Source organism: Buteo buteo, chromosome 16 (assembly GCF_964188355.1).
Source record: "Buteo buteo chromosome 16, bButBut1.hap1.1, whole genome shotgun sequence".
Taxonomy (NCBI): Eukaryota; Metazoa; Chordata; class Aves; order Accipitriformes; family Accipitridae; genus Buteo; species Buteo buteo.
This window is the reverse complement of record NC_134186.1, coordinates 15,124,890-15,140,467: the sequence shown is the minus strand read 5'-3', so window position 1 is coordinate 15,140,467 and position 15,578 is coordinate 15,124,890. Positions and strand designations below refer to the sequence as shown.

The window sequence follows — 15,578 nt, the reverse complement described above, 5'->3', positions numbered from 1 at the left end:
CCAAAAGATCTTTGTAGAGGGAAGCTATCCTCAAAGTTAGAAAGCAACAACTTCAGAAAGCATGAGAAAGCAAGTAACTGTAAACATACAGAAATATACAGCCTCTGAAGTGGGATACCTCAAAATGAGGTACAGCTCATAGTTCAGAAGAGTTATAGACCATCCATTTCAATTATGATACTTTAATGGTAGCTACTCTAATTACCTAGAGAGAAAAAAAAAACAACCACCACACTCTTGTTCAATTTCTGGCATTTAATTTGCTTGCTGGGGAATCCCTTTGCTTAATAGGTATTTATGTTACTTGCAAGGAATATGTTGCCATGGAGCACCGATCACAGGCATTAGTAAATGATTCTGCCCTTCTACTTCCCTCTTTTTCTTCTGCCTTTTTGAACCATGCATTCTTCACTGGAGGGACTGCATCTTACTACACATTAGCCTTAACCTTTTGCTAGGTATGCAGGGCAAAACTATAGACACCTGTGATTATATTTGTTTTGATTTCAGTGAATGGTCTCATCCAAAAGCTGCTCTTAAAAGTCTTTCCCTATTTTTCATTGGCACTTTGCTTTGACAGAATGGAGTTCCCTTTCCTTAGAGTGAGAAGGTGGCAGATGGGAGAAGGAGGAGGATCCAAGCAGACAGAGAAGTATTGCACAAGACTTATGCTGAACTTGTCAACAGAACAAGATTTCTTTACTACACTGCTTAAAAAAAAATAAAGTGGCTGCTTCTTTATTCAAAAAATCTACAAGAGCTATACAGTAGCATTCAGGCTTTTATATTTTAAGGTATTCAGAATTTACCTAGGAAGAATCTTGCCTTACAGTTAACTTATCAACAATGTACTATCGAGACTGAAGGAATCTGAGTGACATCTAAGTGACAGCAAACCATCACACTACTCCTGCTGTAAATGGCAGGCAACACAAGGCTTGGCTGTAAGCAGAATATATTTGGATTCCTGCCTCCTTTCATTAGTAGGTGGCAAAACAAGTCTCAGGGCGGGGGGGGAAACAACACCCAAACCAAACAAAAACCACAAAAACAATACAAAAAGCTTAAAAATAGAGTGAGTGGTGGTCTTAGAACAGCAAGGATATCAAACCCTGACAACTTTAACATTTTGGGCCTACAGAAAAAAAATTCACATGGGCATTAAGGTTATGGCTGTCCAGATGCACCAGAAAAGCAGCATAGACTAACAACCCTGATTATGTCTCGATTCTGGCACAGGGAGACTTGCAGCTGCCTTCTTCCTGCCTAGCATTCCTCTATAGGAGAGGAACAGGAGAACTGCACTACTGGGACTAAAGGAAGACTCCAGGTTAAATAAGCATGTCTAAAAGTTGCCTCTGGTATGAATCCTTTCATTACCCACCAAAAAGTGCTATAACAGAGGAGACTAAAGTCATGTTCAGTGACCACAAATCAGACAGTGAGAGGGCTGTTCAAAAACTCATGGTAAGGCACAGAGACTAGTGACACTCTTCCCCTCCTCTGCACAAAAGTGACATAAAGTACTTACTTTTCTTGCCTAAATAAACATCTACTTCTAGGAAAAGGCCAGAATTACCCATGCACTGGGTCTACAACATAGAGAACCAGTGAGTGCCACAAATTTGTCTTACATAACACATCATCCTGCATGTTCAATGTGAAGCACACATTAACATGATAAATTCATACGCAACTGTGATTTCTGAAATAATCCCATTTGGAGGGCTCAGTTACAGAACTCCCCTTGAAGTAAAGGTCACAGATTTGATCTACTATATTAGGTCAGCAGGGAACAGTAACAAATTATGAATTATTCCTATCAAAAATAGAGAACAACTTGTTTTACAGGAGTTGCAAGTAAGCATTTATTAAATCAATAGCATAAAAAATACACATGTTGGCAAATGTAACAGCTACCAAGATTCTGTCAATACAACAAAATTCAGCAGGCTACACTGTAAAACAGTCCTTACCCCTTCAGCGTACATACATCTTTCACCATTGACACATTACACACCAAGCGTCCCATGTGCTCATTTAAAAGTACATGTTGCAGGGCTTTAAGAGATAGACATTTCTTCTCATTCTATTTTAAAAGACCTTGAGATGTTCAGAACTGAAAAAAAAAAACAGTACAAGAGAAAACATGCAGGAGGAAACAGTTCAGGGGAAAAAAATAGGAAGTTTGTAAGCGAAAGCAAATGTCCCTTTCCAGTCAAGTGAGCTCCCTACTCAATTAAACTACTATATGGATTTGTGTTGCTTGTCATCCTGCCCATTATCTGAAATGTCTCAACTCAGCGAGATAGCAGCTGGTGCCACTGAAAATCAAAGGCATACAGAAGACAATCTCCAGTTTAATATCTTCAACATTCACAGCAAAGCATCTGCTTACTTGTTCAATCTCTTGGCAACTCAAATTTGTCAACAAGGTCATGATGGGGTAAATATTTTAAAAAATTAATAGCAAAATGCCTAAAGAAGGGGAAGGGGAGATGATTAATGATGTATCCCAATAGAAGAATTTCTCCATGTTTTCTTAAGTTGTTCTGAGCATCATCCACAAGGAAAAAAAAAGAAAGCTCATCAAGTTCAGAATCCTTTCTATTCAAAGTTCTTGAGTGACAGAAATTCTTTCCTACTGAGAAAAATGGAAACTGAAATCTTCTAGCCATGTATGTCCTTCACTCATCAGAAAAGGATTGTGTCTTGCATTACAGAATGTCTCATCGGTACTGATACTCTGGGGTATAGCCTCGTTCTCTTTTACAAGGTGAATAATAGGAGATTTGTGAACAGCTTATAGATTTTTAAGTCACTAGCTCTGCAGGTCACATAATATCAAAACTCTGCTGCAAATATCTGCTGCATTTTGCAAAGTTCCCCAGAGGACCCCAGGTCTCGGAAGGCCAAAGGAAGGGCCATAGAGAACACTGGAGGTCACTCTCACAGCTGGTATAAGCATTGGAAATTTCACTGTGGTACAGCATCACATGAGCTGGCTGAAGATATTGAAAAAAAAGTTGTACAAAAGAGCAAATATGGTTGCCAGGCTCCCTGGGTGTAACCTCACACTCACAGAACAGGCCATGTAAAAAACAAATAGCAAGTGAATATGACCCATGAATAAGAGCAGAGTTAAACATTGGATTTCATGTTCTCTTTATCAGCTGATTTGGCAGTTTCACCTCTTCCACCTATTGCCTTGGGCTACTGCTCCCCATCATAATCACTTTATAGTAATCTAGTAATTTTTTCCAATACAAGACTACAGAGCAGGGATATAATAAGATGCTAAATCTGCACAAAAGGCAGAGAGAAGAGAGCTAAGCCTATAACATGAGTTCCTGGCATCATGTGAAGGCCTTCCTAGAAAACATTTAATTTAGCAAATCAGTGCTATAATATACACAAGCAATGTTTAAGCCAGAATCAATACATCATATATTGTTTTCTCAAGGTTATTATTCCACTAGATTTGTAGAGGGGAGGAGTATGCAGGCCAGAACGCTTATTAAGCTAGGGAAAATGTCACTATCTCATCTGAAAAAAAATCTATCAAGAAGGACTCAGCATACTGTTTTTTAAAATCACTACAGTTGGGGGGGGCATTGTTGTGGCTGCTGTTGTTGGTTGGGTTTATTTGTTTTTAAGAACACTGACAGGTGTGCTACCATCTTTAGCAAGTTTAGAGCTACCACAAATACACAGGTAATACAGGCATTTTGCTCCTGAAAGACTGATGGGCACCAAGACCTTTATATGTAGCAGTAGTCTCTCACTTAATTCAGCTTCCTGCTAACTACAGTTATGTTTGAAACCATGCCATAAACAACTGTAACATGCTTGACCTGATTTCTGTTTGATTTACTTAATCAGCATGAATATATCAACCCTTCTCGCTGCTCCGCAAGAAATGTTAAATGTGCTGTGTTAAATGTCTCTTAAAGCCCTGTTCAGTATAGCTTTCAGTCCTTCTCGCTTTCTCACTATACAAATAAGCCCGACAATCTAAAAATAAAATGAGGCAAAGACATTTCTCAGAAATAATAAAAGTCCTGGTTTAGCCTGGTTGCTCGTCAGAGACTCTGCAAAAAGCACAGGAAAAAGCACAACAGTGAAATGAGTCTCAAAAGCATTTTCTATTTTAATTACTTTGTTACTTCCCTTACATAAAGAAGTGTTTGAGTGAAAAAAGTTCAGAAAGCAAGGACAAGTAAAGGGTAATTTTCACAAATACGCCAACTTTCGTCTCTGGTTTGACTTTTTTGCCCTAATATTTTTTTTAAATACTCACCTCTCTAAAGCCAATGGTTTTTAATAAAATGCTTTATTTTTACCCTGAATGTTTCTCTGGGCTTGCAAGCTTGAATGGCTCCTTCTTTGTTATTAGTAAGAAAAACAATCTTGCTTGCCAGCTAATACCTCCAGATTTTCTCCACTACAATTTCTGCTACCTTCAAGTTCAAAGTCCTAATTCCTAAAGTGGGAAAAGAGGATATGCCCTTATGGAAAGCTGGAGGAACAATTCCCCATCAATCTTGGTTTACAAAAGCTTCAAGAAGCCTGCTCTGATGCGTGCATTTAGTCCTCTGCAATTATAACCATGTGAGGGATACGTGTATTGTCCCAGAAATGTCCCTGTTTCATCACCAGCCTTGCAATTATGTGGTTATATACAGCATCATCTCTCAGACCTATGTCACTGTCAGCATCTCTGCTTTCAGCTTTAGTTTTTAAAAGATTTTCTGACCTCCATAACTAAAAGAGCGCAGTTGAAGAATGTGACCAAAATGCATTGTAAAAACCAAAAATTGGGCAGCAAAGATGACTTTGAAATGTGCATTTCCGAAAAACTCCAATTCATCATTAAGCCACTCTCAAATGTTCAAAAAAATCCCTACTTCAGATGTTTTAATTAAGCAGAAAGCTACCTAGAGTATTTAAGATAGTGTTAGTAAGACACACACACAAAAAATATCAGAAGAAAAAAAGCTTCAGAGATTATTCATTTATAACATGTAACGAACTAAGCTAGGTCACACATATTTATTTGTGCACTGACAGAAAAATGTCTTAGTGCTCCATAAAGGAGCTGGATAGTGAGTACACACAAACGTGGCAGTCAACCCAAGGCTGTACAGCAAGACATTCACTCCTGCAGAGCCACAAATCCCACAGCACAGTAAGAGTACTCCTCATGCCAGCTTTCTAAATATAAACCACCTTTCCCTCCTGTCAACCCTCAAGGTACAAAATTTCTACTCAATGATACACTTAAAAGTTTAAGTGTTGAGGCTGTAACATGTACAGAACCCAGAATCATCAGCACAGCTTACTTAAGCATTGCTCAGTAGGATAGTACTGAAGCCATAATTTGTTGCACTTCCAAGTGCTTTCAGCTGCTTTTCTGACCTTGTGTTTTTACTTCGGTGAGCATCTCTCCTATGTGCTCTAGATGATTCCCTGAAGCCAGACATTTGTCCGTCCTTTTATTTCATTTTATAGCCAACAAACACTTAATCTCTCTCTGGTGAGCAAGGGTGACTATTTTTGTTACTCCTGTTTGCTTTCTTGAAAATTAAGATAAATATGCCTTAGATATATCGGATATATTTTTCTTCTACTTTAAAGTAATTGCTCTGCTTAAAGCCTGTGAGCAAACAAATATGATAAAAATCTAATTTGTTTCCTAAATACTTAGTATCCATGCAGTAAACCCTCTGACAAAGGATTGCATGCATCTGTACTGCAGCTCCTACTCTTAAGTCTTCCTGCCCTCCATAATTTTCTAAAACCAGGTGGAATGACTTTTCTTTTTCACAAATACCTGCAAGCAAGAGCTCTCTACTCATTCTGCTTCAAGTTAAATGCTTGCTTGGTAGCATTTCCTGGTTGTTTGCTAGCTTCCTATAACAATTATCTCCTCTAACTGCCACTCATAGTTCCAGCTTGATGGTTTTTAGCTGTCACCAGAGGTTAATACTGGATGCTTGCCTCTTACCCATCTTTTGCAGGGTTCTTGACACAGAGAAATTATCCCTGCAGATGTGATATGGTGTCTTGCAGGAAACGTAATGACAGTTAGTGCACAAAAGCTCAACTCTAGATAAACTATAAGCTGACACCACAGTGATATGTAAAGTTCAATTAAAAATTTTACAAGAACTGTGAGCTTTTTATACAGAAAAATAACAGCTTTTATTTTCAGAGCCTAGGCAGCTCTGTACCTGGTAATGACAGGAAACCACACTGTAAACAATATGACAAGCACTGCATTATTACCTGTTTATATGCCAAATGATATAAATTATGATAGACACACACACACACCAAGATTAATTATATTTTAAAATTTCCTCTCTGAGGGGAAGGAAAGTGATTGCAACTATCATTAGTTGTAATGCAGTATTAAAAAAAAAATAAAAAATAAAATCAGGTCCCGTTGTGCTAGGCAGTGCTAAAAGACACTAAAAGGCAGGTTTTATTCCAAAGATTTCACAATCTAAATTGACAAGCCACACAGAGAAGAGAGGAGGATGAACAAAGCATTCTGCAGAGTCAAATCGCCCAAAACACGCATCAGTACAGTGACAAAGCCTGAAAGAGAAGGTAGCTGTAAAATCTAGGCTTCATTTCAGTCATAGAAGATGCAGTACAGCCAGATCTTATCCTAAACTCTGAAGTTTCTATCTAGGGGTCAATATGATCCACTTTTTTCCTGTGGATCTAATTAGCTTTTCGCAGCAAAATATCCTCCCTTTCCTATAACCGGCGGCCACTGACTTTAGATATTTTGGTTGATCCAAAATTTTTTTTAGCCCCATCAGAAAGCTTTTCCCAAATGCTCAAATTAGCATTTCCTCATTTCTCTCCTCATCACCTTACACCCACAAATTCATAAAATAGTTGGCAGCTTGGCTTCCCACTAGCCCTTGGAAAAGAAGCTCAAAGAGATCAGAGGATCAGATTTTGTGAGTTTAACTTGCTGAAAATCACAAAAAAATCAGACATTTGAAATTCATTTTCAGCTTCTATCTTACCAGAGGAACAATTAGTTTGCCTGGAGCATGAAATAGTCTATGGAAAAGAAACACAAAGCAAAAAGACATTTGAACAGCACTGTTAGGGCTCACTGTATCTAAACATGACAGGAAAACTGTGATGGCAGACCTGTATCTAGCTCTGTAGAAAGCGCTCAAGACAGGTGCTCAGCTAATGACATGAGCAAGGCTGCTTTTTCACAACTAATATAACCAAAGCAGTTTATATTTCGAAGAGCTATTTTAACAGTCAAAGCCACATTAAGAGCTAAATGACATACAAAACGGCTCTGCCAGAGAACAAATTCAGAAGGCCAACATAAAACCCCCATGAAAATGACAACAGTGATGGTTACTCAAAGTCCTGCCAGGTGCCCTTTAATAAGCAGAGAATGTGATTAGTACTGCAATGCAAAGAGACAGCATGCTGCAACATGACTCCATGCTGGTCTGCCAGGAAACCTTTACAATAGAGACCCTGGCTGCACTGGGATTTTTCATGCATAATAAATAAAGCAATAGACTAGCAGACTGAGGCTCCTTGCTGAACATCAGTGCCCTCCACTGCATATGCTGAAGATTCCTCCAAATACTACAGCAATACAAAAAGCAAGAGAGAGAATTTATGATTCTTCTCTTTATGACAGACTGCCGAGTCCCCTGGGACTGAATGTCAGACACATGACTACATCTGCCGCTTTGTAGGGCTGCTGTGAACATCTAAATAATACTGTCAGCATAACACAGAGATCCATCCATCAGCCTGCACAGTCTCCTCTCCCCATTGGTGCTCACTCTGCCATAGAAATATGCCTTTCATAATTTGTTACAGTACTTCCTCAACTGATGCTTTATACAATAATTTAGTTGGAATCATGGAACTTCACTAAAACAATGTGACCTCATTAATTAAGAGGTAGTGGGTCCCCACATAAGAACCCTTCAGCTTGCTTATTACAAAATGTGGAACCAAAGTGTTTGAGATGCCATTAGCAGCACCACCACCATTTTAGGATGGTAATCACCAGCTCCCCAAAAGTTTGGGATAACTTTGATGACATTTGTTTTCCAGCTCATTATTACTATGTTCTTCCAGTGCAAGAACATAAGGAACAAATTTTAACACATCATGGAATAACAATTCTTTTACTGCTCCTCTAACACTACTGCACACTTTAGATCAGAGCATTTAAAGCACAACCAACCATTTGAGTGGAGGGATGTTTTATCCTAATTTCCTCTACAAAGACTATTCTTCTATTAAATTTAGTATTACTGTTTACTCTCCAACTGGATGAACTGCAGCTTCAGAGGGATGTGAATGCCCATGTCATGATATTTACAACAGTGGTTGAACATGAGCCACAGAGAAGACAATCTTAGAATAGAATCATAGAATCATTTAGGTTGGAAAAGACCTTTAAGATCACAGAGTCCAACTGTCAACCATGCCCACTAAACCATGTCCTGAAGTGCCTCGTCTACGCGCTTTTTGAATACCTCCAGGAATGGTGATTCAACCACTTCCCCAGGCAGCCTGTTCCAATGCCTGACAACCCTCTCAGTAAAGAAATTTTTCCTAATAGCCAACCTAAACCTCCCCTGCTGCAACTTAAGGCCATTTCCTCTCATCCTATCTCCAGCCACCTGACAGAAGAGACCAGCACCCACCTCGCTACAACCTCCTTTCAGGTAGTTGTAGAGAGCGATAAGGTCTCCCCTCAGCCACCTTTCTCCAAGCTAAACAACCCCAGCTCCCTCAGCCGCTCCTCATAAGACTTGTGCTCCAGGCCCCTCACCAACTCGGTTGCCCTTCTCTGGACACGCTCCAGCACCTCAATGTCTTTTCTTGTAGCGAGGGGCCCAACACTGAACATGGTACTCAAGGTGCAGCCTCACCGGTGCCGAGTACAGGGAAACAGTCACCTCCCTGCTCCCGCCGGCCACACCGTTTCTGATACAGGCCAGGATGCTGTTGGACTTCTTGGCCACCTGGGCACACTGCTGGCTCATATTCAGCCGGCTGTCAACCAGCACCCCCAGGTCTTTCTCTGCCGGGCAGCTTTCCAGCCACTCCTCCCCAAGCCTGTAGCACTGCATGGGGTTGCTGTGACCCAAGTGCAGGACCCAGCACTTGGCCTTGTTGAACCTCATACAATTGGCCTCGGCCCATCGATCCAGCCTGTCCAGATCCCTCTGTAGAGCCTTACTACCCTCGAGCAGATCCACCCTCCCTCCCAACCTGGTGTCATCAACAAACTTGCTGAGGGTGCACTCGATCCCCTCATCCAGATCATTGATAAAGGTATTAAACAGAACTGGCCCCAATACTGAGCCCTGGGGAACACCACTTGTGACCCACCGCCAACTGGATTTAACTTGATCTTCAAACAGATCACACATTCCAAAATACAGCAAACGAAAAAGGCAACAGGAGACAAAACTAACCCTTTTCTGGAAGGGCCTATTATTTAGCAGAAAGTTGAGAAGTGGTTTTAAAAATGTTGTATGAAAATGCTGTTGCATTGAACACACTGAAATGAGGCTCAGTGTGATCAGACAGGGACTCGTCTCCTCACACATCACTTGTGCTTCTGTGTGCAAAACACGCTTATGGTTGGGTGGCCAGCTTGGACATTTAGGGCTTTTGTTGTTGTTGTTGTTGTAACATTAATTACACATTGCCCTCTCCACCACCATTACGCACAGGGAAAAGCAGTGCGAAGTAGCTAACCTGAAAAGAAAATGTCCAAAGGAGACAGAGACAAGTATCAAGGGATTAACTGCACAATGACAATAATTACAAAGTCCAATTTCTTCTTGTGAACACTGCTGCACCACCACCACCTGCACTGACAGTGCCCTTGCAGTGAGTCACTACACAGTGGTATCAAAGCCAGGATTTGTGGTCTATCTCACTGAAGGTTTTAAATCCTCCATGCAAGAAAATAGCATTGCCCTCAGCAGCAGTCAGAATTCACCACACTGACTATATAAGTGCAAGGAAAAGCCATTTGCACTATTTGAAGTAGCCACACATCCAAACACTTTTCCCCTTCAAAACACCATACAAGAAAATGTTTACTTGAAAGGTCCATGTCTTTCTCTTCCAAACACACAAAAACACTTAAAGTGTCCAAGTTACCTGTTACATTAGCAGAAAAATCACCAATTAGATTTGGTATCAGCCACTGCACTACTGTAGGCATGCATAGACCAGGTGAGAAATAACTGCTTATAAACATACAGTAAAGGGGACCCAAATTCCCCTTTGAAGGCTGCTTTAAAGATGGACTTCAACTGAAGCTAATAAGCTTTTAAAACTGTTTTTAAAACAAGCACTTCTCCCTACACATCTTCCAGTACCTTTTCTTTAGAAGATTTTTATTGGTTAATACAGGTTGAGAAAAAGGCTAAAAGCAAGACCAAAAAGGGATATTATGCTTTACCAAGGTTTGGGGAGACCCAGGCTCTACCAAGGTTTGGGGAGACCCAGACTATAAAAGTGTCAATCCTGTAATGTTTGGGAGGGGTGGGGGGGGTGGTGGTGTTTGGTTTTTTTACTACTTCAAGGAGGCTTGAATAAAATTTCTGTGTTTAATTTTTATTAAAATAAGGCATTTGCATTTGGAGGCTCTTCAAGGCATTCTGTCCTGTGCCCTGCGGTTTCAGCACAGTCAAGGCATTGCATGAGGTGCATGTGGCATGTTAAGTGTTCTCTTAAAGGATAAGTATTCTCTTTTAAAAGAAAGGTTCAAATTCTTAGTGGGGAGTGGGTAGGAACTTGGTAAGAGCCTTCTCCATAAATACCATTTTTAGTCACATGCTTTTTAGGGTAAGAATCAAACCTCCCCACTTTTTCAGTGTTGACTCCTCACTTTTTCAGTGTTGAAAACACTATAGACTCCCAAACCTGGAAAAGTTCAATTTTGTCACTGTGATTTAGTTCGATTGTGTATTTCAATTGTTGAAAGATTCTGTCTTAATATCATGAAGTTCAGTGCTACACAGTGTGGCTATTGTACTCAGGTTCAAAAGCCAGCCTTTGCTATGCTCAGTAAGTACATACACAGTTTTCAGTGTTGGAAGGTGTTTTTCAGATGTGAGAAGTTATACGGCATTTATTAAATAACTATTCATTTTTTTTCAATCAAGAATAGGCTTGCTTCCACGATGATTAGTCCTTGATTGAGGTGAAAAGTGCAAGGTTTTTTTCTTATTAGGCAGGGATTTTTGTTTTCAAGTGAAAAGTCATACAAACATGAAAAATATTACAATACTTGCAAATTTTAGAATTAGTATCACAAGACAACATCAAAACAAAACAAAAGTAAGTGTTTTCACCAAGAGCTAGAAATGAAGATGTTTACAGTTTTTCATGTACTAATTATTACTTTTAACTTACTAAGTTTAGAAATGTAGGTATATTTGGAGACATCCCACACCTCCTTTTCTTTTATATCAAACATTTATGTCATGATCAAATGAAAACTGAATTTCTTCCAATTTACCCATGAAAAAAGGAGTCAGTGCCATCAGTGAAGAGAACAGCCAAATTTTGCACTGACTTCAGTAGAAGAAAGCAGGAAAAGAGAATTCAAGTAACTGAACCTTACAAATGGATGCAGACTATATAAAGTAACGTGAAGACACTAACTGCTTGCTAGCCCTACAAATCAGTTTGTATCATCAGCAAGATGATTGGAATACAACTTCAGCATTTGTGAAATGAATCATAAATCTAGCCTCTCTGTCTTAAAAATGTTTCTATTTAAAAGATGATGCAATAAAAAAAAAAGCACAAACACATTTGTATGTACAACCAGAAATAGTGACTTGAATATTATACTGTTAAAGGCTTGCTTTTCAGTTTACCTTTCATATTGAACTTCAGTTATTTCAGTCTAAAAGTCAATCACTCAAGCATTTACTAATTAAGAAAGAAACTGATGATATAGTTGTCCTCAATAAACTCTGCTTGAATGATAAGTTATTAGAAAATTGTACAATCAAGTAGACATATTTATGGAAATCTGTGTGATATCTTTAAGAACTGTAACAGTTGACAGCTTTGAACCAAGAGTGACAAGTGATCAAAGAAATCCTACCACAAAGTGTTCTAAAAAGTCAACCTTTTAAAAGCACATGTAAAAATTCATTTCAGGAATAAAATGTATCATAGGTCTTTAGTTCAAAAAAAATAGTAACATCACATCTCTGTTGTCCTTGAAATAAAATTGACTAGCTTCCCAGCATTGGTAATCTTCCCATTGAATTCAATGAGTGCAGCACACAGCTTAGACAGGCATATGATGTTCTTTACATATGCAAAGTTCTTAGTTTATTGTAACTTTCTTCTAGAATTTCCTTCCCCTACCCATTTTTTCCAGAGATTTCTGCCTAGAAGGCAGAAAGCTTAAAAGGACATAGGGAAAGAGAAGGTTATTCAAACTCAATGCTTTGCTTTCGTGCACACTGGAGGAATCTGCTAGCAGTACACTTTTACTTCATCAATTCAGCAAGAAACACAATGTGATTCTTCAGATTGCTCTTCAGTTGACATTCAGAAACACCAGACTGACAATTAATACAGGCATGTGACACTGAACAAGGAGGTAGAAGGTAAAGAGAAAAATCTTTTCTTAGAGACAGCCATAAACTCAGTAGAACTTAACAAGTTCACTACAAGGTTTAATTGTAGAAGCATAATTAGAAAATATACTACAGTATATATGGAAATATAATATATATAGAGAACACCACCTCTGTTGCCAGGTAATGAGACTGATAAGACACCAAGCTAAAATAAATACCTTAAGAACTAGCACATGTAATGCAGGTTGGATAACAAATAGCTGGTTTCTCCACACCTGTGACACCACACTTAAGAAAAATCAAAGAAATTCTTCACTTAACATCCCAATGCATCAGTCATGGCAATCAAAAATGTCTATGCGGATGGAGTACTGGCCTGAACCTTAGAAGACTGTTTCGTTTCCAGCTCTGATTAGCATAGAATTCCTTTCTTCATCTCTCACCCTTTTTATTAATGGGGATAATTATGCTGACCTCCTTTATAAAGCACCAGAAAAACTACAGTTAAAAATGTTCTTAAACATGTAATTATAAGTAGCAGCAATGACGTATCAAACTTCAGTTATCAACTCATCACATGAAAGCAAGAATCTGATTGTTCCTGGAACTAGTAGGCAAAATTCAATTTTTCCACCAACATTAGCTTCCTAGTATTTTCATCATTACTACAACAGCTGCACTATACTAAGATGCACTGAAGAACCTGACTACCATTGACTGACATTTTGAAGATTTTTCCAAACTTTGAACAACAAAAGATCCAGGATTATTTTTCATTGAAAAATTTCCATGTTAAACAAAGATACTTTTGACCAGCTTCAAGTTTAGATGCTACTCTGAATCTGCAGCTTGAATTATTGCAACAGCTCCGTTCTAAAACAGCACTTTGCAGATGTATTTTGCTGTTACATCCATCAACCCCTCTTTTCTTACTGGGGCTGGTCAATGAGGGCACCTTTTCATCATCACCATTTATGCTACCCGTTTCTCTTCTTCTGTCTTCCACATCTATATGTTACTTTCCTCCTTTCAGCTGCACACAGTGCCCTTAATCACTCGGTATGTAAGATGTGCACGTTCTTCCTTCATCTTGTGCTACTTCAAAATGAAAAAAAGGTGAGAGGATTTGATATAAAATTAAGCTACTTACCAACTACTGCCAGATTATGCTCTGAGCCACATGCGATCTGAAAAAGAAGTATGAATGAATTAAAAAAACCCCGCTTACCAGTATGAAGACAACCACCATTATGACAGGAAATTAAAAATTAACCTGAAACAAACAACTACAGTTTGTAGGATGCAAAAATCAAGGTTGAAGTGTTCTCACTTTTAAATGAATTTTCATTTGTAGGCTCACTTAGGGGCTTAGTGGCAGGAGGGTATGTTTGTTTGTTTTGTTAATAAACAGGCATTTTCTTTTCAAAATACAGTCACCACTGACATTTCCATCCTCAGGAGCAAGACTAGCCACAGTTCTGCAAAAACATCACACCCTTGACAACATCCACTGGATCCAACAAGACTATTCATGGGCATAGAGCAAACACAGATTAAGCCTTTGCAAGATCAGAGCCATACGGAGACAGCTGGGAATCAGAAGGGTAATGAGGATCTCCATTTCTCCTATCTATACTGTTTTTCCAGATGATCCCTGAAAAACTGCACAAAGTATACAGGCTCAGTGTGATAAACCTGAAGCGATATGATCCCTATGGTCCTTTGTCTAGAATGGAGAAAAAATACCATAGAACTCAACTCTTCTATTAGCAGCAGGCTGGTTTAATTTTTTAAAGCTGCAGAAAAAAAGAAACCAATGCAAACATTTTCTCACAAGCTCATTCATTAGTGATGGAAATCAGTTATGAATTTCTTTTCAAAGCCAACTCAGAGCCAATGTATTTTGCTTTCTTCTTTGCAGCTGCTGTGAACATGTCAGATAATAAGTTGCTTTAGCATATATCATGTAGTATCACTCACTAAACTTTCCTGAATTCTTCACAAATGATGGTAACACAAGCACTGAGAGCAGCCCACTGCCTTACTGCAAGGGTTTGTTTCTCCCATCGAATTCTTTTGCAGTGTCACTGCTGGCATAATTGTCTGACGTAATATAGACATCATCTTACACCAGGTTACTCTGCTGAGTGCCCTCAAGTTTTAAATCGAAACACAAGCAATTCCCTCAAAACCCTGTATCCACTTCATGTATCCATTAGGTCTCGCACCTACTTGCCCGTTACATGTACTACTGAGCTGGAGAAAATTAATAAACACATTCTTCTACTTCTTAAAAGTAGATTTAATATATATAAAAGATATATATTATATATATAAAGATACAATATAAAACAGAAGTATATGCTCAATTATATATAAAAAAATAGAAGTCCATACCATCAAAATTTTATATGGTTTTGTGAGTGCATAACTTTATAGTTTTTACCGCCAGAGAAACTGCTACAATCACCTCAATGTCTGCATAACATAAAACCACGGAAGTTAACAAAACAGTCCTTGTACTTGGCTCACTGTGCTTGAGTATTTACTGGAAAAGAGATGCCCAAGACTGACAGACAGACTAGCTTGAGCAATTGTGTTACAAATAAATACTGCAATCGCTACTACTCACGATGTACCTGCACCACAACTGTGACATGAAAATGTTTGGTCACTGCCATCCTCACACAACAATGGCAAGGAAGACAATACAGACTCTTTAGGATAGAGGTGCTTAGCCAAGACATTAAAGCATTTGGGAAAACAGGGCAAGAAAAATAATTCAAGCCACAGCACAGTCCAGCCTGGCCTCATCTTCAGAAAAGTCAAGGCAAAGCAGCAGGAAAAGCAATGCCTTTGCAAGAGCACTAGCAGGATTGCATCAAGTCTTCTATTCCACAATATCGCAGACAGGCAAAGCTTTAAGCCCTGACTATT

The 15,578-nt window shown here is 38.9% G+C and overlaps 1 protein-coding gene across 1 annotated transcript in view; it reads right to left on the bottom strand.

The window, feature by feature from the left end:
• SERGEF (secretion regulating guanine nucleotide exchange factor) overlaps window positions 1–15,578 on the bottom strand; it is a 162,258-nt gene that overhangs the window by 54,086 nt on the left and 92,594 nt on the right. Inside the window, 1 exon segment of the mRNA XM_075047970.1 lies at window positions 13,792–13,828. Coding sequence (XP_074904071.1) covers window positions 13,792–13,828 — 37 coding nt within the window.